Raw genomic sequence first — 26,536 nt, 5'->3', positions numbered from 1 at the left:
TTGGCTGTTTATCCTAATAAAGCTCAACAATTGTGTCAGTTCCCCTAAAAAAAAGCTCACGTTGTACTCACAGTGGCCAATCATATGCTTATAGGAAGCCCACAAACATGTTTTCCAATACTGACAATGGGCTAGTGTTGTCCACCAGTGAGGTCAGCAGAGGGCACTGGAGAGGCCACCCCCTGATGCCTTGCCAGCACCTGATGCTTGAGGCAGTTGCTCCACTCTGCCTAATGATAGGGGGCAAATTCTATGCAGAGGGGCCAAATTCTGCCTGGAGAAAGCACCAGCGCATCCCACCCAGTTGCAACATGTTTTCTGGCAACTCCGAAGCAAAAGGCGTTTTCTTACATGGGACTCGTCCAAGGATTGCTATTTCTTTATTAAGGCAGTAGTGTTTGGGCAAAAGTTTCATGCACTGCCGGGGGTTGGTCTAGATGACCCTCGTGACCCCTTCCAACTTTACAGTTTTATTATTATAATACTTGGGACCGGCATCAACATTGGATTGGAAAACAAAGGCACAGCTCGCTTCTTATCGCTGCACGCGCGTATTTATTTCACTAAAACAAAAGCTTATGAACTCCTCCCTCGCGGCTTCTCCTACCTATACCGTTAGCAGGGCGGGACTCTCTCAAAGGGAGCCCTACAACCCGATCCCCTGCGTGCGTCGCCTTTCCTCGGAAATAAACCCGATTTAAGTCCAACGGGACTCCTTCTCTCTAGCCTCAAGGAAAGAACTCCGCCCTGCTTTTGAAAAGGCGGAGGAAGCGAAGACTTTTGGCCGGGTCGGAGCACCGTAGCTGCGCCGCGAAGTTGCAGCGCGCTGATTGGCGGAGCGAACAGCCCATCATCTTTCTTTTACGTTCGGGGAAAACCGCCCGAGCTAGTTAAGTAACGCGAAGAAGCGCGGGTGAGTGACTGAGGGCGGGCAAGCGTGGAACTCCAGGGCAGCGGCGGCGCGAGGGGTGGCGGTTGGTGGAGAGGGGGGGGGGGGGGAGAGGTCGCGCGCGCGCTGCTGTGGCGGAACATTCTAGGCCGCGGCCTCCCTCAGGGCCTGTGCGGCGGGGCCGCTCCCTTCGCAAGCCGCGGCCGTCGAGGGTGCCGCTTTCTCCCTCAGCGCCTCCCAGCCGAGGGGGTCCCTGGACGCTGGTTTCCTAGACCCTGCCGGCTTGGGAGTCAAGTGACACCCCCCCCCCATGCGAGAGACTGCGGCCCCGGCCGTCGCATTGTGTGGGCTTCGGCTCCTCAGCCCTTAGCTGGGTGCCTTAACGGTATACGACCCCACAGAAAGGACTGGCAGCGGAGAGGGTTCAAATTCGCGCAAATTGTGAATTATTAATTAATCCGCTGCAGTTCTGCATTCCACCTTCTCCCTCCCCAAGTTCACGTTATCCTCACAATAAACCTGCGAGGCAGGTGAGGTTGGCCCGGTGTTACCCGGCGGTTCTTTAATAGTTGGGCAGTAATTTGAACCTGACACACCCACCCACTTCCTATACGTCCCTTTGATCACTACTTTATAGCACACGGGAACACACCTGTCACAGTGGCCTTTACAGGAGCACACGCGGGTAATAACAAAATAACTGCCAAGTGCAAACTTCTTACATCTGTGTAGAATAGGAATACATTTGAAAGCGGCATTTATTTTTTTAATCCTGCCCTTCACAAGGACTGCATATGCCAAATAACCCAAATGGCGATAGGTCAAGGAGCCTAGGTCTCTGTTAGGTGCTTTCAGGAAATGTTTCCTGGAAAGCTTCCTCTGGTGCTGTTCTATGTATGCACCCACAAGATACCTTAGTTTTATTAAATTTTATTAAGTTTATTGCCCATCCTTCACCAGCAGGACTCCAGGAGGAGTCCCAGAAAATAGTTCTGGGAGTGCTAAATGTTAAGTTGCAAGACCTCTTGACTCATTTTCTATAAGCAGCTCTTCCAGTCTTTGCTTGTGAATTTTATAATCCAAATGATTGGTCATGCCCAACATTTTGATGGAAAATTGTGGACACTTAAGTCTGCCCTGTTTTCCCCCCTAGGGTACATATGCACTGTACATCATGTGTCAAAGGTTGCCAGGGCTGCTGCAGAGAAGCATATTATAATGATATTACCTCTAGCTGTCTTGGAAATAATTGGGTCATCTGGAGCTTTTATGAATGAATGGGCCTGACCTGTGTTTGTTTGCATGCAGAAACCTTGTGCATCCTGTCTACTTGTAGGTTTTCATTTCTAGGTTATCTGTGACTGTCATCATCTTGTTGCTGGTGAATGATGGTGAAAATAGAAAAGGAAAATAAGAATAGTTAAAACTACTTCTTAAAAATCCAGAACACCATATTAGAGGCAATAAATGAAGAAAATATTTTGATGAATCCTTTGCTGATGTTCTTGGGCAGGAGCCCTAATCTGTTACAGCATAAATCCCAGTTAGGTCAGTTGTGTTGTGTAGGCTTCTCATATGTTACATCTGGGCTGCTATGGATATTGTGAAATGGGCATAAGTTGACTTGATTTAGCAAAAAGTGCAGAGTTCAGGATATTCAAAAGAAAAGCAGATTTAGAGATCATATTTAAATAGATCATATTTATTGTGATATTTGAGGAAATGCTGCCAACACCAACTTGTGCTTCTAGGAAACATGTATCCAGTTGCAAAAACAATAATTTACTAAATGGATCTGAAGTTTTAGATGGTTATTTACACGTTTAACAAATTAGGCTTGTTATAGAATTATATCAATGTACCTTTGGAGTGATTTCACTCATCAGTATGTTACTGCCTTCAAATAATGAAAGTTCTGAATTAGCTGTACATGAAATGAGAGTGCCTGTGCTTGTGCTTCCTCAGTTAGCTATTTATTTATAAATCCATAGTCACTATGTTAAAAAAAAATCTGAATTCCACAATACTGTGAAGTTCTTTTGTAGAAAAACTACAGAGACAGAATAAAGGCATGCCAGAGTACTTTGAATGTTTTCAAATGGTGGTGTGTTGTGAACAGATGTGTTAGATAAACTTCTTATTAAGAATATCAAACTGTATGTAGTTGAGAGTAGTTTCATGCAATGGCTGTAGAATTGCAGTTTCAAAAGCCTCGCTTCAAAATTTTTTTTGCTTTATCCTCTTGTTTGATATTTATTTCCCAAATGATCTTTACAGAGCCAGCATCCTACCTCTGTTTGTTGAGCATTTGTTTGTGCTGTTTTGAGTTCTGCATTTCAACCATTTTCCTATTTCTGTTTCCTTTAGCCTCCCAGATCTGTCAAAATGAGTTTACGGAAACAAACTCCAAGTGATTTCTTGAAACAAATCATTGGGAGACCAGTTGTTGTAAAGTTGAATTCTGGAGTTGATTATCGAGGTAAGTTCTGTCAGTCTTGTGTGCCAGTCATCATGATATATTTATGCGATCTTTGAGTTGGGAAGAAAGGAACCAATATAATTTGGATTATGATCCTGGCCTGTTCTTGGAGAGTTCTTCACCGTCAAGCTCAGGCATTATGGGTTATATATACAAAGGTAGGAATAGTGAGATTAATTTAGTCCCCACATCTGGAATCTTTTTATCATCCTAGCCAAACTTTTTGGATTGAGAATTTGCTGTTTTGAACAGTAAGCCTGGCAACCCTAGCTGATTTTCTTAAATTCTAAGCCTACTTGGTGTTCCAAATGAGGATGAGGCTGTGATGACATTTCTAACCAATACTAGACCTTCTTTCTGAAGATGTTGAGTGTAAATTAAATGTTTAAATTTCCCAAGAACTCACTTCATTTAAAAGGATTCTATAGCTAAGAAGAAAGTTGATGGGGAACTTTGAGACTGTACATCTTTTCAGGAGTGAGTTTTTCATTGCACCCCTACCATACTAGAGGTGATTCTAGGAAAGAGACCATTTAATGCTTGACAAACACAAGATGAAGGCTACAAGTTTGTAGGGTTTCCCCCTTTTTTACATTGAGAGAGAAAATACAGTTCTACTTATACAGTTTACTTTAAGGTATTCACAATTTTTTTTTGCCACATTTCCAATAACAGCCTTTTATAATAAAAAATAATAATTTATTATTTGTACCCTCCCATCTGGCTGGGTTCCCCAAGCCACTCTGGGCAGCCTCCAACAAAGATTAAAAACACATTAAAATGTCACACATTAAAAACTTCCCTTGATAAATATGATCCGAGACCTTGGTCTGCTTTTCTGATTTCCTTGAGATATGTCTAGCTTTCTAATACCTAGCCAAGGTTACCTTTCTAATACCTAGCCAAGGTTACCTTTCTAATACCTAGCCAAGGTTACCTTTCTAATACCTAGCCAAGGTTACCTTTCTAATACCTAGCCAAGGTTACCTTTCTAATACCTAGCCAAGGTTACCTTTCCAATACCTAGCCAAGGTTACCTTTCTAATACCTAGCCAAGGTTACCTTTCTAATACCTAGCCAAGGTTACCTTTTGCAGCCGGGACTTTTGTTTTAAGAGTATGTAGACAGTGGAACAGATTCTCCTGAGAGGTAGTGGGCTCTCCTTCCTTGGATGTTTTTAATCAGAGCTTGGATGGCCATCTGTCAAGTATGATCTAGTTGAGATTCCTGCATTGCAGTGGGTTGGACTAGATGACCCTTAGGGTTCCTTCCAACACTATAATTCTATACTTCTATGATCTCAACTTTAGTATCTTAATTTTCATCATATTAACTTGAAAGTAAGACCCTTTAAAACCATTAGGACTTACTTGAAACTGGTTGAAACCTTTGTTTAAGAACACAGTTTTACCTTGGTATGTTGAACGCCTTGGTACTCGGGACTTTTTGGCTCCCGATTTGCGAATGTTTCTCAGAAGCTGAACTTCTGACGCAGCTTCTGATTCCAATCAGAAACTGCGCCTTGGTTTTCGAACCGTTTTGGGAGTCGAATGGACTCCCAGGATTAAGTTAGACAACAAAGGTACCGCTGTAACTGTAACAAGGTACGACTGTAACTGAAATATGTTGGCAGGACATTATTTTTAAAATATTTCATACAACATTATTTTTTTAAACCCCACAAAATCATCACATATTTTAGAATAAACTCATAGCATTTCCCCCCTCAAGCCTTCCTCTGAATCTGAATCTTGTTTGCACTCTAAGGTAATATTAAATAGCTATCTTTAATACTAAAGGTAAAGGTAAAGGTACCCCTGATAGTTAAGTCCAGTCGCAAACGATTCTGGGGTTGCGGCGCTCATCTTTACTGGCCGAGGGAGCCGATGTTTGTCCGCAGACAGTTTTTCTGGGTAATGTGGCCAGCATGACTAAGCCACTTCTGGCAAAGCCAGAGCAGCGAACAGAAATGCCATTTACCTACCTGCCGGAGCTGTACCTATTTATCTACTTGCACTGTGTACTTTCAAACTGCTAGGTTGGCAGGAGCAGGGACTGAACAATGAGCTTTGCCCATTGTGGGGCCTCGAACCACCGACCTTCTAATTGGCAAGTCCAAGCAACATAGTGGTTTAAACCACAGCACCACCCACGTCCCATTTTTAATACTACACACTTTTAAAACAACAGTTGCCTGTTAGATTATTATCTCTTTAGATAACTTCATAATTTAGTTTAACTTTTCCCACATTGTATACCTAAAATGTTGTTATAGCTGTAGTATTCCAGTTTTCAGTGATAAGAGACTTTTGGTCTTGTGTACATGGCTGCTTCCTTCTATTATTCGGATTTATTTGGTTTCTATACCACCCTTCATCCAAAGATCACAAGGTGGTTTGCAATATGAAAACATAAAATACATGCCATACAATATGAGTTAAACTTGATGTGCCTATGTCCATTCAAATTTATGACAACTTACTGCAGAATGTTAAGATACAGTACTCTCTAGATAATCCATAAATGGAAGGATAACCTTTCCAGGCTCCAGAGAAGAAAATATTGATCTTGTGGCAAAGGGTTCTGCTACAGTGATACTACATTTCATATGCTAAATTACAGATAGTGACTTACAGTGCAATCCTAACAACATCTACTTGGAATCAAGTCTTATTGAAGTCAATGGGGCTCATTCCTAAGAAATAGGGTAAGGATTGCAGTCTTAATCAGTTTCTAGGAAGATGTGGCAATTATTTTTACCATAACAACCTATAGCTCTACACTTCTGCTTGCCTAGTCATTTTTTGCAACAATGTACTGTACTTGTACTGAATTTTTAATACAGCATTGGATTTAAAAATGTAGCTCTAAAGTCTAAGCAGTTCTTTGGGTCCCATTGATTTTAGGTGTTCTGGCTTGCTTGGATGGGTACATGAATATAGCTCTGGAGCAGACAGAGGAGTATGTAAATGGGCAACTAAAGAATAAATATGGGGATGCTTTCATCAGAGGAAACAATGGTAAGTATGCTTAACTAGAAGATACTGGGTTTTGGTGTATTTATCCAAATTGTTTTGAGGGAAGATTTTTTTTGAAAAATTAGTTAATGGCTCTTCGTGCACATACTTTTGATGGTGAATTAGATGTAGTAAGCAGGCATCCATAAATGTTTGGCTTCTGTAAAGCCTCATGCAGAATGACATGTTACAACACCTTCCTCTTGCCTCATGTTCTGGTACAAATGAGAGAATTTGAGGTATGATTAAATATTTCAACTCAAATGAGGCTTTGCGAAAAGATAATAAGCAATCTGTGTTGCCCTCAAAGTCAAGAGTATGGAGCTCAGTGGTGGTTTCTTTTATTTTTACTTTACATTTTAGGAATTGTTCCTGGGATTGGAAAATAGATTTTTAGGCAGTGCTTCTCTTCATACATTTTCCATTAGCTTTCTTGATGGTTGCACCAGGTTTTACAGAGTTGGAAAAATAGGCTTTCTTAATCTTTGCAGTGATATAACTTCATTTATTTTAGTAGTGATGCTAGGATCAGGTAAATTAAGCCGGGGTTGGTGGGAATGCATGTATATAAATATTTAAAACAAAGAAAGAATAGACCCTGCAGTGTATGGACACTTGAGAAACTTTTGGAGCAGTCTAGCAGCTAGGAGCTTCTTTAGTATGATGGCTCAACTTAAGTTTAATGGGTGTGTCATACACTGTACATATCTAGTTATTTGCCCTTCTAATTTCAATGGGAGCATTAGGCATTTGCCTTTTTAGTTTCAATGGGAAAGTTGAGGACATGCATAAATAGCTTGCATTGTAATCAGTGGGCTTTAACAATGTTTAGTCCTGGCAGGATCATGCCTCTTTTGGGATTGTGTTAGTCTTACTACTAAGATTTTTCATTGTCTTACAAAGAAAAATATCTTTAGAGCTATACTACAGCATTGGCTCCAAGGAATAATGAACAGACAGAAGCTGCTATACTAGCACTGTTGGTGCAAATATTCAAAACGTCACATGATTCTATAAGAAATCAGTTTTGTAGCAGGTTTCATACAAAAGGTTTCAGTAGCAAAACCTCTTTGGATTTGTTTTACTTTTCTCACAGTGTTATAGGATGAGATGTAAAACAGTGTTTCCATCAATGATCGGTATTTTTGGATCAAACCAGTATTTCTGGCAATAATATTAAGTTTATGGACTGTAGCTGTTATAATTATACCTATTATATATACACTATTATATATACAAGTACATTTATGCAAAACATCCTAATTGTCTTTTCCTCCTTTTAAACAGTTTTGTATATAAGTACACAGAAGAGGAGAATGTGAGCATACCAGAAGATGGAACATTTTTGTATTGCAACTTTAGTTTCTTAACATTATTTTGTTTGTTACTGGCAATTCTTCAGTGAACAAGGTTATTTCATTTTGCTGTAAAAGTTACGTGGCCTGTAAGAAAGGATGGTTGTTATTTTTTATATGTAAAAACAAAATGGAATATTGCTGACAGAGTTTGGAATACACCTTGTGTTATAATTTGGAATGAAATAAACTTGGAAAAGAATATGATCTGTTTATGCTCTAAGCTAATTTTATACAACATCTGGTACTCACATGAACAGTGGTAAGTTAGAGAATAACACCATAGTGGAACCTAACACCACACTGGAACCTTTCTTGAACTGCTAAAGTGTGAAAGCCTCTTTTCAAAGGTTTGGATGGCTGGAAAGGTAAGGCAAACTGCATGCCCTGTTTTAAAAAAGCACAGCCTCTTTATTTAACTCTAGTCACATGGTAAAATCTTCAGTTGCAGTCTGAAGTGAACCAACAAAAATCTTAAATAGTGGGTGTAACAGTGACAATTCAACAATAGGAACAGGATGGAAGGAAAATCCAGGGGTAGCATTGTGCCAGCTACAAGTAAGCACTGCAAGTGAGAAGCTTCTGTTTATGTGCCAGCCCTCCAAATCCTGGCAACCCTTTGCTCTCCTGATTGCCGTTAACTTTTTCTTCTCCCCCCCCCCCCACCACACTGGGAGGCTCATAAATCTGTGTGGCTGCACAGAGTGCAGGATCTGACATGTAATATAAAATCCAGCAGCTTGAGCAGAATCCAAAGACTATTCTTTTTTTATTTTTAAAGCAGAGTCAGCCTTGAAACATGAAAGCTAAGAAACTAATAAAAAATAAATAAATTGGTAGGATGGGCTATAACAGAAATAGGGGGGGGAAGGTCTCTGTAGAGCTGCTGTGGTCAAAGTTCCACTGCATATTCCTCAACCATTCTTTAGGCCACATACACTTTCTTTCATACATTTGTGCCCCAAAATGTTCAACTAGATGCCTGACTTTTTAACCCGAGGAATGGGAGAATAGGGGGAAAGGAATTATAAACCTTGTGTTTTGCAATCTAACTTAAAACTCAGTTGCTGCAAACAAAATGTTTCCTTAGTCTGAAATAGCCATTGATGTGCGTACACAGGAATCTTACTCCCGTTCAAAATATGTTTAGGATGTAATTCTATGTTCAGCTTATTGGGGAACAAGTCCCATTGAACTCAGCTGGGACTTACCTTAAAGGGGCATCTCTGAATAGGCATGTACAGGATTGTACTGCATGCAAAGCTAAACTAAAACAAGTCCCATAGTATAGAGTTGAGAATGTTTTGATAAAAAGTTATAAAACAACCCAGCATGGGGTGCCTTGTACATTATGCTGTTCTCTGAACAACTTAAAGCTGTCTTTTAAAATCAGCACATACCTTTGAGTTTGGCATGAATAAGCATTAACAATTGTGTGAATACAACATTGTTCCATCTCCTCAAATAACAAGACCTTTGGTACAAGGAGGGAATAGCAACACTTGAAGGGAAGGAATTAATAATTGTTAACTTATTCACATTTCACATGGCTCTGCGCAGCATACAAAGAACACAATTTTATAGCATGTTTCAATAATTTATAACTCCTTGACAAGGGCTTGAGAAAGGACTGCCATGTAAATACAAATCACAGGCATGGTTTTCTATTAATGGCTTCTTATTAAAATGGATGTTCCTTCAGGTTTACTATGTAATTTTTAACTTGTTTTGGAAAAAGGTTACAGGTGGCAAGGTCACTGGATCCCTTCATCTTCCAAAATGGTTGCTGGAAGTAGCTAAAGTATTTTGTTTCCAAACATCTAAAACAGTGTATTTACGGAATGTTTATTGTAAGTATATCCACTGTTATATAATATCTTACCCACAGTTAATTAACCCTGTCACAACTCTAAAGAGCAGCTTTATTTAAGAGCCCTAATTCAAATACATGCATACACATGCGCTGCATTGCATGCATAGCCCAAGATAATAACTGGCCATCCCCTTGTGTCATTGCAATGTAAACAGAGCAGCATGACTGGGAGTAATTGCAATTGTGCTATGTCTGTATGTTCTTTAGGATGTAGCTTTACATTAAATCATGGCTATCCAGGAAGGCAGAATGGCTTAGCGACAGGGATGAAGACTTAACTTAATTGCTGTTAAGGAGAAAAGTGATTGAAATAGACATTTGGCTGTGAGTAAGCACCATTGAGGGATGCGGGTGGCGCTGTGGGTTAAACCACAGAGCCTAGGACTTGCCGATCAGAAGGTCGGTGGTTCGAATCCTCGCGACGGGGTGAGCTCCCATTGCTCTGTCCCTGCTCCAGCCAACCTAGCAGTTCGAAAGCATGTCAAAGTGCAAGTAGATAAATAGGTACTGCTCCGGTGGGAAGGTAAACGCCGTTTCCATGTGCTGCTCTGGTTCGCCAGAAGCGGCTTAGTCATGCTGGCCACATGACCTGGAAGCTGTACGCCGGCTCCCTTGGCCAATAAAGTGAGATGAGCGCCGCAACCCCAGAGTCGGCCACGACTGGACCTAATGGTCAGGGGTCCCTTTACCTTTTTTACTAAGCACCATTGAACTCCTTAGGGCTTAACATATGAGTGTATAGGATCACACAGTTAATCCCACCTATATATTGGGGGCGATTTGGCTGAACCTTCACTATTTGCCTTAGGGCCTTTTACACAGTGAGCAACTCTTGGTGTGGATCAAGGCCTGCAGGAAATGAAAAGAAAGTTGCTATCTTCTGTTGGGATCTTGAAAAGTCTAAAGCTAACTCAGTCTGTATTCTGCTGATCTGTAACATATCAAGAATAAGGCACAGTACTTTCCTAGTATAAAGATGAAGCTTATTGGCCCAATATTAGTATATGGAAAAAAAATGTTTGATACCTTTTTTGATGCTAAAACCGCAATTCTATACTCACCTGAGAGTTAAGTTCCACTGAGCTAAGGCTTCTGAGTGGACTCGCTGTAAGTTGCCCCTTATTTCCTGAAGTGTCTGCTCAAGGCTAGTTGAGCATTATCATGTAGCAACTGCTTTAAAATGCCCAGACTGAGCCCAAACAAATTCCTCCCTTAGGTATGAAAGTGCAACTGATCAATGATAGAAGTACAGGATTTCTGTGCAAAATATCTATAGCTCTAGCAATTTTAATGAATACCACTAGTGATAAAATTTGCCATCACCTACTTATGCTTTCCTGAAAGGAGCAATTAATGAGGAAAATGACAATTAGCAATTTTTAAACTTCCAAGAATGCGTCTACAGCAGAACTAACAATCCTTCCCCAAAGCAAGAGTTCTAGTTTTTAGTCTGCTTGATGAAGATTTTAAAACCTAAAGAGACATAAGTAGAACAGCCTTCCACTTGAGTTTTTCAGCATTCGAATTTTAAAGCTGTTAATTTTAAATCTGCAGAGAACTTGCTACATATGCCCCCAACTACTGGATAATAACGCAGAGCAGGGTTGTTTCTGCAGTGATATTGAAGCTGTGGGACTTTTCTTGGGAAAATTACCTTGCCCCTTCCCTCTTGATTTTAAATATTTGCCAGGCCAAAGTGTCCACTTTCCAGAGGATTTCTGATTGGCTCTGCTGAGTGCGTTTGGTTTTATTTCTGCTGCTCTGTTTAATGTTGCTTGTTAGTATTCATGGGGCAGAGGTTGTTAGTGTTGCATCCAGGGGCACAATGATGCCCCTGAAGCCTTTTCCTAGTGCCCACAAAGTCTCTGAATGCTTCCCTGAACTGCCACCTTAGTCATGACGGGGTAATGATCGTTTACTCCCCGCCCCCCTTGGAAAAGTACATACAGCTGAAGGAGGAAGTTGGAAGAATGGCACTCTTCTTTCCTGTTTCAGCTCCATGTGCTTTTCTAGGTTCAGGTTAATTCTACCTAGATCCCTTGGAAGTAAGATGTGCATGCAGTTCCTTTCTTTGGTGACCAGGGTGGTGGTACCCATGGCACTTGCTCAAACATCCAGATGTACCCACAGACCTAAAACATGTGAAAGGGAGGTTACAAATATTTTAGTATATATTTTGTGTGTGTGTACGTACACACACACACACACACACACGTTTAAGTTGTTTTCAGACCTTATTCTCAGTATTAGTTCTTCTTCACTGAGGCTGTTGTCAAGGAATATGGTATAAATAAATGCTATGCTGCTCATGCGCTAGTGCTTGGAACACCTGTTTTGAAACTTCAGTTAAGACTTGCAGCCTTTCTTCACGCTAAGAATGGGATTTTGTGGCCATGACCTATATTCTTGGTCAGAATCAATGACATCAGCCAAGGTGAGGGTAGAGAATAGGGAGCTTTAAGGATCAGGACCTTTCCCCTTTGTATAACTGCATTTTAAAATGTTGAAGTAAAAATATTTATGTGTTAATACAGTGAAATAGACATGTCTAGGTCTCATTAATTCTGAATTATGTTTGCTCTCAAGTTATTCCCATACAAATCTGAAAGGCAACATGCTCAGTGTATATCCTTGAGTGCACAAAAGAAAGCACATCTTTCTTTGTGCTACACTTGTGTGGGGAGGCGAGAGAAAGAGGCCAGACCTTAATGTACCTGAAACACTAGATTATTCCCCACAGTCTTTTTAATGGCTCCCATCCTATGTTCACTTTTAAGTTTATCTGAGATTTTCTTCCAGGTAAATGTGTATAATATGGTAGCCCAGGTTTTGTTTTCACCGTGGAAACTTGGTGTTGCTGTGTTTCTTTTTAAGTGGATGAGTAGAGTGTGAAGAAAACTAACATGATTAAAACTGGATTTGAGCACTGACAGAGTTCCTGTAGGTATTAAGGATTAGCAGTAACAGCTGTTGCTCTTCTCATTAGTAGAGAGAGTAAAGAACTTTTTTCCTTAAAGGATGTTTGCCTGGCAGGCTGAAGGAGAAAATTGCTGAGTGTCTGAAGGAACATGTGTCCCAAGGTAAGAAACTGGCAATGTTAATGCAACTAAGGTGTTGAATACTAAGAGGAGATTTTATAGGGCTAAAAGCAAAATTGGGATATGGGGGAAATATCCTATTACACAGGAAAAATAACTTGTATTGAAGGAATTTTGTATTAACTACTTACAAAAATCGCTGCAGCAGGGATTATATTGTGTGTGTGTGACTCAATTTGTTCAAAACCTGTGCTAATTCAAGGGCTGGGTTTTTAAAAAGGGATTCCTTTATATGGCCTTGTGTTGCCTTCAGTCTAAACGGTTTCAGAAATCACTGTGGAGGAAAAGAATTGAGCTAAACATTGGGTCAGAATAAGTAGTTCAGTATTTAATAGCATCTGAACAGGCACATTTAAAGGTGGTAGGAAAGTCTATATAAGCTGAACTCTGCATAGACCCATTTTTGTGTATGAGCTTAAGGTGTTTTAAGCCACTAATTTAAATGCCAAATGGCTGATATGGTCTGGTAGGATAGAAGAGATGACTATAGAAGCTTATGGGATCAGCTAATGGATAATTCTTTAATGGAGAACTGATTTTGCTGATAGGCAGACACAAATGGAAGGGGAAGGAATATGTGGCAGGAGGAGATTGGATGATGGATCTGCAGTGCAGATGGAAATGATTTTTCTACTCTTGCATGTTTGCTTCACCACTCTTCATTCTCTCCAATCTTAACTCACCTTCCAGAAAAGCTGGGCTTTTGTTTTGTTTTGGAAAGTATGAATAATTAAAGGAAATTTTGGAGTCAAGTATGACACGAGGCCTTTAAACTTCACTGACCACATATGGAGTGGTAACACTCTTGGCACTGTACCTCAAAAGAAGTGTCCATGAGACCTAGGCCTGACTTGGATAGGACATTCTGCTGCTTGGCCCTTTCCTGCCATAGCTCTGTAGTGCTGCTCTACAGTATTCAAGCACAGCTGCTTTTAATAATTACATGTATATTTATACTTTTGAAGGATTTATTTCCAAGAACATGAATATATTCAGCATGGGCTTTTAAATATATGAGCACCTCCCTTTTTCCTATTCTTCTTTGGTATATTTCTAAGACAGTAGGGTTGTGTGTTCTAGCACTGATCAGGAGGAGCACACAGAAGTAAAGTGAAAGTGGGGGAAATCGGAGAACTGATAAAATGTTGGGTTTGAAATGCTAGATTTAAATGGCTATATTGGGACAGTTGTGAATGTTCAACTTTTAAAGATGCCTCTAAAAAGTATTTTAGAAAATAAAATGGCATCAACATGGTGGGCATCATTAAGTACTTGGGTCCCTGTTCACTACGGATGCCATGAGGATCAGCCAATAAGTGATATGAATTTTGTATATGGTCATAGGCTGCTTTGGGAAATATTTGCAAAAGCAGTATACAAATTACCGCATTTTTCGCCCTATAGGACGCACCGGCCCATAGGACACACCTAGTTTTTTGGGGGGGAAATCAAGAAAAAAAATTTTATTTCTCCCCCAGGTTTGCGCAGCCATCCCCAAGCTAGAAGAGGGAGACGGAGCGCTCCGTCTCCCTCTTCTGCCTTCAGGGACAGCCTCTCTAGCCTCCGTGGGGCAGCGGCTTGCCCCGCTGTCCCCCGAGCTTGAGGGCTGGTGATGGGGAGAAGCAAGCTTGCTTCTCTCCCCCCCGCCACCTCCAGATCAGGTCGGGCGGGGTGGCGGCGCTGCGCCTCCCCGCTATCCCCCAAGCTTGTGGGGCTGGCGGGGGGGAGGAGAAGCAAGCTTGCTTCTCCCCCCTGCCAGCCTCCAGATCAGGTCGGGGAATAGCGGGGTGGCGGTGCTGCGCCTCCCCGCTGTCCCCTGAGCTTTTGGGCTGCAGGCTGCTGCCCGCAAGCCTTGCGAGCCCGTGGGAACTCCCACCGGGCTTGCAAGGCTTGCGGATAGCTTCCTGAAGCCTGGAGAGCGAGAGGGGTCGGTACCTGAAGCCTGCATTCGCCCCATAGGACGCACACACACATTTCCCCTTCATTTTTGGAGGGGAAAAAGTGCGTCCTATAGGGCGAAAAATATGGTAAATAGGTATGTGTAACACGCACAGAGGAAGTTGCTTTATACCAGCTCAGAGCATTTGTTCGGCTAGGTTGATCCATTAAAATGGAAATACCTGGGATCTTCTGAATGAAAAGCATGTGTTCCTACTACTAAACCCTTCCCGACTTATGCTATCTCATCCCACATTATACTTGCAGTTTCAATGGCTGTGTTGTCTTCCAGCTACTCAGTATTGGGGGAAATGCCAGCTGCCCTTCAGGGATGTGTTAGCTGCTGCAGTGTCCTCTGAACTGTGTGTGGAATCCAAGTAGCTGCTATCCATTCCCTGCGTGCTAAACATTGGGAAAGGTCCATTGATGTTTCTGATAGTTACCCCACTGCTAGCTCTCATTTTGCAGCATGGCCACAATGTAAGAGAATACATGCATCGTCTGATTGCAATGAGCCAGAAGCATACTGGCAAAGGATTTCAGATAACCACTTTGCCTGGGTGGTTACTGCCCCGTCACCCCAACAGTTCCAGAATAAGTCAAAGCCTGCTTTGTTCTCAACGCGTTTTATTTCGTGGATTAACCAGGAAAAAGCTCCAGGGAAGATTAAAACCTCCTTTCTCACAGTCCAAAGCTTGTGAAATTGACAGTTTCATCTGAAATTCAAAGGTGTCACTGGTGTAGCTTCATACAAATTGTACTTTAAAAAATTGATTGAAAAGCACTGCAATAACTTCCAACGTCTTTTCCTGACAGGTAGAGGAAGAGATGAAAGTTCAGGCACTTTTTGTTGTGTGGGCATTGACAATCCTGTGCTTAGTTTCATACACCGCTGCATTCTCCCATGGGGCCAGTCTTTCGGCATGTACTGATATGAGGCCCAAACATATCAGAGCTCACCTTCAGAACCCGCAGAATAACTATATTACCATCCATACCAATATATCCTTTTTTCCAGGTGACAAGGTTCCAGGTAAGGAGTCACAGCTCCCGGTAATTATGATGTTTTGGGGGAAAGCCAGAGGGGTGTATTCAGAGGCCATAGATCAGGAGTGGGAACTTCAGCCTTGCAAGCCACATGTAACCTTTTAGGCCTTTCTATACAGCTCTTGGGACTCTTCCCAGCAACACTTCTTCTCCCCAGGCAACACTCTTCAATGTTGCTGCTTTGCATGAGCCTCTGGTGGTTTAGCCTGGCTGGAATGTGTCACTGAAACTCTGATAATGCTTTTTGCTTGCCTGGATGGTGCATAAAGAGTGGTATGTGAGTGTAACAACTAGCCTACTGTACAAAGGTTAAATTTGCATTCCTTGTTCTGCCCACTTTTGCTTTATGTCCCACCTATCATTGTGGCAGCTGGAAGTTTGCCCATTGGGCAATGCAGCCCTCAGGCTGAAAAAAGATTCAAAGTACCGAATCCCTTCTCAGTTGCTCTTTGCTGCTTAAGATGGCCTGCATTTGCCAAAGTCCCAGTTGCTTTCCAAATGCAGGAGGACAAAACTGATTGAATGAACAGAAGAACGAATAACAAGCAGTAAGCAGATGTAACAGCAAGACTAAATTTGAAACACTAATTAAAATAGTCAGGGCAGTTTTGAAGATACTTATGTGGCTCACTTATGTGGGAAGATATATTACTTAAAATGAAACTTGCTTTATATGTGATAATTAATGTGTGTTGGGTGTAAGTGTGTGTAAACAGAAATCGAAATCCAGTTATGCTCATGTAGCAGAAGGAGTAGCTTGCATGTGACATTGCTTGGAATAAACCACCAGTGTTTTTCATACACAGTTCATGGATCACTGCCAGTTACAGTTGGCTCTCATCAAAGGAGATGACTTAGCCTCCTGCTATGGAAGCTCTAGTGACTCCCTTCTGTTATGGCAAAGAAAGCTTCACTTTCACAGGCTAGAAATACCCCACCCCTCATCCTTCATGTGTACAGTTAACCTGTGAAGGGGGGAATGGGACTGTGTTTGCTGGCCCCACTTTGACACTTAGTTGCTGTTCCTGCCCCCTGGTGTCCACACATTTGCACAACTTCTGGCAGTAGGTTCTATGTGCATACAACTGTATGTGCATATATTCCAGACCTGGTTGGACTACAACTCCTATCATTCCTGGCTGAGACTGATAATGATGATAATAATAATAATAATTTTTATTTATACCCTGCCCTCCCCAGCCAAGGCCGGGCTCAGGGTGGCTAACAAGCAATAATAAAAACAAATTGAATGAATACAACAATTAAAATATTGAAACATTAAAATATTAAAATACAGCCTCATCACAGGAGAAGAAAGAAAAAAGAAAGAAAGAGGGGGGAGGGAATCAAATTGGCTCCAAGCCAAAGGCCAGGCGGAACAACTCTGTCTTATAGGCCCTGCGGAAAGAAATCAGATCCTGCAGGGCCCTGGTCTTATGTGGCAGAGTGTTCCACCAGGCCGGAGCCAGTGTTGAAAAGGCCCTGGCTCTGGTTGAAGCTAATCTAACTTCCTTAGGGCCGGGACCACTAGGGTGTTGCTATTTATGGACCTTGAGGCTCTCCGTGGGGCATACCGGGAGAGGCAGTCCTGTAGGTACGAGGGTCCTAGGCCATGAAGGGCTTTAAAGGTCAAAACCAGCACCTTAAATCTGACCCTGTACTCCACCGGGAGCCAGTGCAGCTGGAAAAGCACTGGGTGAATATGCTCCCATGGCAGAGACCCTGTGAGGAGCCTGGCTGCAGCATTCTGCACCCACTGGAGTTTCTGGGACAGCTTCAAGGGCAGCGCCGTGTGGAGCGAATTACAGTAGTCAAGCCTGGAGGTGACCGTCGCATGGATCACTGTGGCCAGGTCAGGGCGGGAAAGGTAAGGGACCAACTGCTTGATACGGTGAAGGTGGAAAAATGTCGCCTTGGCTGTTGCTGTAACCTGCGGCTCCATGGAAAGGGAGGCGTCAAGGATTACACCCAAACTCTTAACGGAAGGCAATGGCACTAACTGGGCCCCTGCAAGAGAAGGGAGTTGGTCCCTCATCCCCATGAGTTGGAATCCATCAGCATGTGGAGAGCCACAGGTTCCCCTCTCTGCTTTATGACATTTGGATCTCATCGTGATGAGACCAGAATGTTGACAGTAATCAGTGGAGGTCAGTATGGCAAGGCTTATTTTAGGTGTATCCCCACCCCAGCCCCCCGGGACCCTAATGCTAATATTGGCTGTGCTTAATAAATTACCAAGGGCAACATTTATTTAAAAATATCTAAAATTCCAACAACTTGGCATTGCCAAGCACACTTCCTAACATGAAATGTAGATGCAAATTTCACAACGCAAATATTAAAATGCATTTCCAAGGGCTTAAGTTATTGTGTAACTTCCACTTTGTCCCCAGTCACCGTCAGGAGCACGCGTGATTTCATGGGCTTTATGCTTCAAGCTCGCAGGGTATCAAACGATCAAATTGCTGGCACTTTTGTTTACATTCCTCCTGGCTCCAAACTGCTGACTTGTTTTGAAGATGGCGACACCGTCACCCATTCAGACAAGTCCCTGAAGAGAAACCTGTCGTTCGTGTGGAAAGCACCCGATCAGCCCATTGGAGACATCAGGTTCTTGTAAGAAATTTTGGATTGTTAAGATTGAAGGTCTGCTTGATGGTTAACAGATTGGAAATCTTCTAGTGGAGGAATCCATGGGTGCTAGCTAGCTAGCTGGCTCTTTGCAAAATTTACTGAGGAATGGTAGCATGATATTGATTCTAAGCTCAGAAACGTAATGGTCACTATAAGAGAACTTGAACCAGGTCTGCTCCATTATTGTTCCATCATTTCAATATCCTTTGAGTTCCACTCTGTTTGTAGTCCAGTAGGAATTCCACTTGTAGAAACTACAACCCATTTCCCTGCATAATTACTTTCTGTTTTTCTTTTTCCTTCAGGAAGGCTTTCTTTAAAAAAGTTAAAATTATTTTCTATAAAAGCCTACCCAAAACAATTTATTAACTATTATTTTAAAAAAAAATCTTTCCTGCAGGAGTGTATGCTGAAAAGGGAAATAAGAGAAAACGTTTCATTTCTTCTTTGCACAGGTTTACAGTTGTACTCCTGAGGATTTAGGTTTGATATTTAAAGGCAGTCAGAGTGGCAAAGCATCATTTTTATGCTTTCTCTTTTTAAACCTTTAAACTGTATATAAATGGATTTCCAACATTGATCAGCTCTGCTCTCTCTGGTAAAGTGAAACCTCAACATTTTGGAAGGCATCCAACACAGGCAGATTTCATAAGCATCCTAAATGCTAGTAACCGCCCAGCCAAACAGGGCAGTATAGTCAAAACAAAACAAAATACCTTCCAGTAGCACCTTAAAGACCAACTAAGTTAGTTCTTGGTATGAGCTTTCGTGTGCATGCACACTTCTTCAGATACACACTGAAGAAGTGTGCATGCACACGAAAGCTCATACCAAGAACTAACTTAGTTGGTCTTTAAGGTGCTACTGGAAGGTATTTTTTTTGTTTTGACTATGGCAGACCAACACGGCTACCTATCTGTAAAGGGCAGTATAGGTTAGGATTCCAGCCTTAGGGCACATTTACTAAACACTGGGCACATGTCCTTTTAAGTAAACATTTTTAGAATTGAGCAGTACATTTTTCCCTCACACAGCTAGCTCCACCTGCCTAGAGAAACTACAGCCAACTTTTGAGGGCATTCATGAGGCTGTTGTGGAAAGAGATTAAATTTTTCTGTTTCCCAGTGTGACACTTCAGTGCTAAGACAAGCTTCATCTATTAAAAATATGTCTTTAACCAGTACATGTTTCTATTTGACCAGGCCTCTGTCTTTGTCTGATTAACATTTTATGTTCTTTTAAAAACTCAACAACTTTGGCTACCCTCCCTCAACAAAAATTCTGGCTACACTTAGGACTTGGTCTCGATTTTTTTTTTTTTTAATGACATTCAGTTTTCTTTCCCTTCTTGACTATGGTGCTATTTTTGTCAAATGTAAAATTAATTTTTTAAAAGCTGATTAAATTTAAAGTAACTCCCCCCCCATGTGTTTTGATTAGCTCTAATTGTGATTTTATTTAAAACCCCGTTCACTAAGATTTCAACTGGTTATTTGTTGTCATTTCAAAACAGAAAAGTGTTATGGTCTAATCCTTTAATGTCTTTTACGCTAATTCTGTTTGTAGATTTTAAAAAATTCCCTTTGATTTACCAAATGTTCTGATGATTTATTTATGGTACAGAATGACTAAAGCCTTGCTTCAAACACTTTTTTAAAAACAGTTTATCAGTCGTCCAGTCGTACTTTGTTTATTGGGCAAGGATTGAATCTTCCACTGTGTCTCAACAAACACAAAACAGAACCACAGCTGAAAGTAATGTAGCCCCCAGTGTAATAAAGCCAACACCTCTTCTAAAAGGAGCATTTGCTGCAGAGAAAGGTATGTTTTTATCCGACATCCTCCCCCCTCCCTGCCAAAGTGGAACCTTTCTATAGGTCTATGCTATTTCACACTTCTATTATCTTATACGACTTAGAAGTATTAGGACTTAGTGCAAAGCTTCTATGTTGGATTGAATTATAAACTCATTGTGTGATGCCCTGCATCATACTCAGAACAGACTCATTGAAACCCCTGGACTTAAGGGACTTGCATCCATTGATTTCAATGAACCTACTCTTATGATTTAGTTGTGTACCACCCATTGACTCAGAAGTAAATACCACTGATTTCTATGGCTCTGATGTTCAAGTAAATATCCTTAAGATTATCTCCATTGGATTCAGTTCACACTACATTTAACAGAGCTAGATTGTACATACTAATTCGGAGTATTAAGCAGCTTGGTTGAGATCACTTGCTCTTGGATCTCACCTGCAATGAGCACCTTATTACTTTTAGGCCTCACAAGATCTCACTGAGAACTCTCAAAGTAATTCACAATCTCTGTGGATGACATCCATACAAGTTCTCTTTGAGGTTTTTTGGTAGAAGTGGGAAAGAAGAAGGGTGTGTCACTGCTGCTTCTCCCCCTCTGCTCTTTTGTAAAACTAAATTTGCTCTTTTATCCAAGAGTCTAACTCCTTGTCATACACAAACTTACTCCATCATTCCTCTTTCCCATCTCATATTTCTTTCTTCTAACTTCCTTATCTTCCTGCTTATCTGATTGAAAACAGAATATACGTACTAGCCGAAAGATGATACTTGTTTTTCCAAAGCTGTAAGGTTTTCTTCTAACTTTTATTATAAGCTTTCTTTTATATTACTGCTCATTGTCATTGGGAATGGAAAGTCTTAATAAACACTGCATACATTGCATGAAAAGGTCCTGTTTTCGATACCCAGCTTCTCCATATAGATCTGGGAAAGACTCCTCTCTGAAATCCTGGAGAGCTGCTGCCACTTGGTGTATAAAGTTAGACGGTACTGAGTGAGGTGGACCAGTGAAGTGGCAGTAAAAGACAGTGTGCTGTGTTCCCAGAATGTAATGTGGGCTAATGAATGTGAAAGTATTTGCCTTACTGATTGTCATGATTTGAATGTCATGATCATGCCCTTTTTGTGAGGTTCTCCAGAGGCACCTATCTGGCTACTATTGGAAACAGAAGCATCTAACAGATTAGATGTGTCTAATCCAGTACTCCAGTTATGTCATCTTAACAAATAAGAAATATATACATAAGAGAAGCATGTTCAATATTTTAAGAAATGCCTGCTAACAGTATTATATTTTTTAATGTTTTGCTTTGTGCTTAACCCCAGAAAGTTTCACTCCTGACACCATCTTAACTCAGTTTGCAAAATTTACACATACTAGTCTGACTCAGCTTGCAGCCACATTGATTTTGGATCCATCTTACAGTGGACGACAAGTCTCTGAGCCTCCTGACAATGGAAATGCTCTGTCTGAATCCCTTGCAGACTTGGTCACTTCACATGCCATCAGTCGCAGTAGAGAAAGACAAGCTAATGGAAGTGGCACAGTTGGTGATCTCACACTGGAGCCATCACTTCAGTTCCAGGATCTCGGCTTCATAGCACAACATCATTCCTCCAGCCACAGCATGTACAACAGGTACTGTGTGAGCATTACATGTCATGCTGCACATAACACTTATTGCACTAATATTTATGAATTTTGGATTTGCCAAAACATGGCAGAGTCTTAAAAGATTCTGAGTGCTGCATCTCTCTCTCACACCCCTGTTTGTTTTTCATTTTAAGTGTGTAAATAATTGTAAAATAGCAGCAGCAGAGCTTTCAAACAGGTGTAGGCATTCTGGAGGACCAAGACCAGCTAAATGCAAAATGGCTGCCATTTGAAAGTTATTTGGAATGATAGCTGTCCGGTAGCAAAATAAGATGTTCACGGAGAGAGACAGTCTTTGGAGAGATGGTCTCTGCAGCTTGTATCTAGTGTCACCATTGTGTGTGCAGAATTGACTTCTGCAAAGGGAATTTTTCTTTCCCCCTTTTCCTTCTGTCCCCTATGCATCCTCCAAATCTCTCTTGGGGGGCCTCTCTGGAGCCAATTCTGGAGGTTGTGCAGGGGGCTGCAGTGGAGAGGAGGGGAAATGGAAGTCCCAGTGCTCACAGAGTGTTGGGCACTAGCCCATTCCTTGTCTTTGGTTTTTAGCTCCAGAGCTCACCTGAGCATATGACCTTCACATAGTGCCTATCTTATATGAAACAGATCTGATTCTGTGGCACATATGGGCTGTGTCTCAGTGGTAGAGTAGCTAGCTTGCAGCATCTCCATGTAAGTCTGCAAAGGACCTCTGCCTGAAACCCTGGAGATGTGCTACCTGTCCATGTAGACAATGCTGAGCGAGATAGACCAGTGGTCTGGCTCTGTGTAAGCAGCCTCCTATGTGGGATTCATATATGTGACATACCATACAATTAAAGCATCCCAACCCCAGTCCTGAGTAAGCTTTGGGAGGAATTTCCCTATGACAGTTAGGAACATGTGTGCAGAATACAAGCTGAATTTATGAGAACAAAATGTAATTAACTTACACTTTGCTCCCCAACATTTCAGGAGAGAAAATACTTCAAGCTTTCCCATATCACAGCTTTGCTCTACATGTATAAAAGGCATGGAGGTAAGCACTGAAAGGATGGCATTTGATTTGTTTTCAAGAAAGATCTTTGGTAGTACATTGTTACTGTTCTGCTTCAGCATTGTGTCTTTCTGACAGAAGCCTAATATGATAAAAGTGAGATGTATTTGTTTAAACTGGTACCACACTCTATAATCTCACAGAGGTGTGCAAATAAGTAAGAGCCATTGCAGTGACCCAACACATAGCTAAACCCTACTAATGATAAAATTTAGAGTCTCTCTTCAGACACAAATTCAAATGCTCCTGAGACCATTTTCCTGCTGCTTTGTAAGGCCTGCAGTCAGAGAATCACAGTGTCACTGAATGCAATGAGAACTTGTCTCACTATTTAATCTGCATTGAAATCATAAGAGTATAACAATGTGGGACTGAAAACAAATCTGTAACTGTATTCCCACCCCCAACCATGTATATGGAGAACAAATTGTCCTTGAAGGCTTGAACTCAAAAGTATAATGGACACACTTCTGCATTGTTTGCTTTGTGATGGGAAAGTCATAGGCTTGGTCCCATACTCACACAAGGCTGAACAGACCTTGTAGGGAATGTGTTGTTTGTTTGCAGAACATTTGGTTCAACAGAGAGTCGGCCTGCTGGCAATGGGGCAGAAGCCTTTTGCATGTAGAAACTCTGGTTTGTACTTGAGTGAGGAAGAATTCTTTGTGACTTGAAAACTTGCCCCCAGTCTACAAATACAGAGGATCCAACAAAAGCTTGATTTTAGCCTTCCAGAATCCTGTCTGGAATGTCTGGCACACGTAGACTGCATCTGAGGTCATTTCATGTCTCTTGATAAGCACAGATTGCCAAAACTGATGTGCTTAATTAGTTGTGACCTAGTTAGCTTTAAGATTCGTCGGATTCTGAAGCAAGTAATTCTCTCCCCACTATTACTGGCTTCAGACACAGGCATGGTGTGTAGACCACAGAGAAAACAGGCCGAGCAAAGAAGCGCATTGGGTGAGTTTCTCTCCCCTTAAAGTGTCTGAATTTAGTGAAAATCTGAAGTACATTCGGAAAGACTAAATGAGCACAGTGCTGCAGTACTCATGATGGCATTTCCTGGAAAGAAGGCTAAATAGTCAATGTTTGATTTTCCAGTCAGTGGATTTTGATGTAGCTCACGTATATACTGAGGCATTAGTGCTGTTCTCGCTTACTCCAGTTAGAGGGCAGTAGACTCTCTGAAATCTTAAATAAGTTAAAGTAAACTCTTGGAAGAGAGTCCCACTGGGTTTGTGGTACCTTTTTATGCAGACATTCAAAGCTATTGTGTTCTAAGTGTTCATTTTGATGCCAATTATTCCTGGAGTTGTATAGACAGGAGACAGCTGGCTGTAAACAGCTCTGCTGAAAGAGGATAGACATGTCTTACAATTAACCCTTGGGCCATAGATACAGCATACGGATATGCTCTTTCAACTACTACGATTCTCAGGACTAGTAGCTTTCCTAGTCCTGCTACTCAGTGTTTTCTTTTGCTCATGATATTGGGCACTGAGCAGAACACAGAAGTGATACAGATTCTGCTCAGAGGAGTTATAGTTCATAGGGAAGAGACAAGGCAGCAGTGTCAAGGAGAGGGTAGCAATTGCCGCATGAATAGTAGGGATAAGACAGAGACTGTCAGAAGGCATAAAAGAACAGGCAGATGCTTACTTTATAGAATAGGATAGGCTGAGAGATGGTGACTGGCCCAAGGGTCAACCAATGAGCTTTATTACTTAGTGAGAATTGGAACATGTATTTCCATAGTTTTGCCCTTCTCTACCATATTGGCTCTCGCATTTCCATTTTCCTTAACTAGCAGTGGCCAAAAAAGCTCCTGGTGGAGTCTAACCTAAATGAATGAATGAATGAATGAATGAATGAATGAATGTACTGCACCCATCTGACTAGGTTGCCCCAGCCACTGGAGGAGGATTCCAACAAATATAAAAGCATAATAATGCATTAAATCCTTCCCTATACAAGGTTGCCTCCAGATGTCTTCTAAATGTTGTATAGTTCTTTATCTCCTTGACATCTGATAGAAGCATTTGATTGTGCAACAGGCTAACTTTATTCTCCCCTGTCTATAAAACCTATCAGACATTTTTTGAGTGAGCACAGACCAGTGGGGTAAACAAAATAGTTCTGTAACATTCCTTTACCCAAACGCCAAGCCCATCACCAAAGCATATAACAGCATCACAGTAAGAAAACAACATGCTCAACTCTGAAGGTCACACAGCATAAACCTGCTACTACCTCTGCAAGCTAAGAAGCCTTTCTAAAATGAGAATTCTGAATGCTAATCAATCGTTACCTATCTTCTTCCTCATCCCCTCCCATTGGTCTGATTCATTACTGTTCTGGGTTCATTTTAAGAGCTCTTAAGTGGTGTGCCATTATGATGAGAACTGTTATCTGTTAGAATTGTGATAATTCTATTAGGCTAACGATGATAGTTTTGATCTAACTAAACAACTAAAAGGTGATTGTATATCTCAGCCAAGACAATGGCTGTCACATCCCATGTGTACTTCATCTCTTTGTTTTTAAGGGGGTTTCTGCAACACCTAACCCAGGCCTTAGCAAGTCTGTGCTACCCATTACAGCTTCACCGCTCGTCCACTTCCGGGATCCTCTACGCCTTCCAGGCATGGAAACAATATCAGAGCATTTAGGTAGTGAAGAGGACATGAGTGTCTATCAAAGTTTATCAGGAGCTTCAAGGAAGATGGCAGAGAAGCAAGCAGCGACATGGGAAGTTCCAGCAAACTTCCTGCCCCAGGCTGAACTTACATCACATGAGCAGGAGGAAAAGGGCAGAAAGGATATCCCTGAGAACACACTCCTGAAGGTAACAAGAGCCACACCCAAAGCTACTGTTTCTGGAGGAAAGCCACGCAAGGAGTCTCAGCTTGTAGTAGCTCAGCTGGGTGTTCTCCTTGGATGCTCTGCTGTCCTCAGCATGGTGCTGGCTGTTGGTCTACGCTGCATCCATTCCCAGTATTGTCACAAGCGAACGGAAGTGTCCTTTAGTGAGCCAGAAAATAATGCCATGGCACTTCAGGAGAATGGGGAGATGATGCATTTCAGAAAGATACGAGAGAACAGCTTTGTTCTGGTACAGGCAGAATACAACTGGATCAGCCCATCAGGCAGTGGGAAAAAAGCTGTTCTCTAGGATGGTGGTGGTTCTTCCTGTTAGATGTCAGATAGCTTCATCTGTAGGCCTGCAGTAGAAAATAATAGCACAGGAAGTGGAGCAGTTGCATATAACCATCTAAGCAAACCTGTTTTGTGTAGGCATGATTTTGTTGCAATGCAGATGTATCTAGCTACTTTGCAGATATTATGCAGATGTTCTTACTTTCAGATACGAAAATATAAAGGTATGTTTTGTTCAAAGTGTAACTCTTAATGCAATTAATATTGCATACCTGCTCATTAAATTGGACTATTGTTGCTATTATGTTTCCTTTGTTGCCTTAAGGTAGTGCCAGAAATAGAAATCCTTCCTCTGCCACTGAGTGTCACTTCCTAGTTCGTCTCTGCAGAAAAAGTTTCTGCTCTTGCGGTTCTTCTTTTCAAGTAAACAGAAGCCCTTTGCCCTCTTCTCACTTAGGTTGTGATGCCTTTGGTTTGGTGTGTGAGATTTCTCAAATCAGTCAAATGTTTGCCACTTGAGCTAACTTTCCTGTTTAGAA

General features: G+C 41.6%; 3 protein-coding genes across 9 annotated transcripts in view; 2 read left to right on the top strand and 1 right to left on the bottom strand.

The window, feature by feature from the left end:
• Positions 1-7,426, bottom strand: part of LOC310852505 (uncharacterized protein) — a 28,689-nt gene extending 21,263 nt beyond the window's left edge. Inside the window, exons 1-2 of the transcript XR_014568158.1 lie at positions 4,456-7,426; positions 126-4,280 (exon numbers count right to left, since the gene is read on the bottom strand). The gene's annotated coding sequence lies outside the window, so the exon portion shown is untranslated. The remainder of the gene's footprint in view (positions 1-125; positions 4,281-4,455) is intronic.
• On the top strand, positions 3,263-7,947 carry LSM6 (LSM6 homolog, U6 small nuclear RNA and mRNA degradation associated). The gene is made up of 3 exons (XM_083756128.1): positions 3,263-3,368; positions 6,275-6,388; positions 7,673-7,947. The coding sequence occupies exons 1-3, from the start codon at positions 3,275-3,277 to the stop codon at positions 7,705-7,707; spliced, it is 243 nt and encodes an 80-aa protein (XP_083612254.1). The 5' UTR covers positions 3,263-3,274; the 3' UTR covers positions 7,708-7,947.
• Positions 7,948-8,020: 73 nt separating this feature from the next.
• On the top strand, positions 8,021-26,298 carry REELD1 (reeler domain containing 1). Of its 7 annotated transcripts, none has more exons than XM_083755765.1 (9): positions 8,021-8,108; positions 12,631-12,693; positions 15,466-15,682; positions 18,090-18,312; positions 19,994-20,151; positions 21,478-21,790; positions 22,757-22,820; positions 23,745-23,801; positions 25,387-26,298. In XM_083755765.1, exons 2-9 carry the CDS (start codon positions 12,682-12,684, stop codon positions 26,011-26,013), a joined length of 1,671 nt encoding a protein of 556 aa, XP_083611891.1. In that variant the 5' UTR covers positions 8,021-8,108; positions 12,631-12,681; the 3' UTR covers positions 26,014-26,298. The 7 variants fall into 7 exon arrangements, with proteins under 7 accessions (XP_083611891.1, XP_083611889.1, XP_083611890.1 ...); XM_083755763.1 differs by having other exon boundaries at positions 8,086-9,590; XM_083755764.1 differs by having other exon boundaries at positions 8,086-9,590; positions 12,600-12,693.
• Positions 26,299-26,536: the final 238 nt, after the last annotated feature.

Source organism: Podarcis gaigeae, assembly GCF_964106915.1.
Source record: "Podarcis gaigeae genome assembly, chromosome: 9".
In the NCBI taxonomy this organism is placed as follows: Eukaryota; Metazoa; Chordata; class Lepidosauria; order Squamata; family Lacertidae; genus Podarcis; species Podarcis gaigeae.
The sequence above is the reverse complement of the archived record's forward strand: the minus strand, read 5'-3'. Positions and strand labels throughout refer to the sequence as shown.

What these genes read in the sequence shown, in the direction of transcription:
- LSM6 (XM_083756128.1), top strand. Translation starts at nt 3,275, where the DNA reads ATGAGTTTACGGAAACAAACTCCAAGTGATTTCTTGAAACAAATCATT. An exon ending in TTCTGGAGTTGATTATCGAG is followed by an intron (nt 3,369 to 6,274) that starts GTAAGTTCTGTC and finishes CATTGATTTTAG; the next exon opens with GTGTTCTGGCTTGCTTGGAT. An exon ending in TTTCATCAGAGGAAACAATG is followed by an intron (nt 6,389 to 7,672) that starts GTAAGTATGCTT and finishes CCTTTTAAACAG; the next exon opens with TTTTGTATATAAGTACACAG.
- REELD1 (XM_083755765.1), top strand. An exon ending in TCCAGGTGACAAGGTTCCAG is followed by an intron (nt 15,683 to 18,089) that starts GTAAGGAGTCAC and finishes CTTTGTCCCCAG; the next exon opens with TCACCGTCAGGAGCACGCGT. An exon ending in AGCATTTGCTGCAGAGAAAG is followed by an intron (nt 20,152 to 21,477) that starts GTATGTTTTTAT and finishes GCTTAACCCCAG; the next exon opens with AAAGTTTCACTCCTGACACC.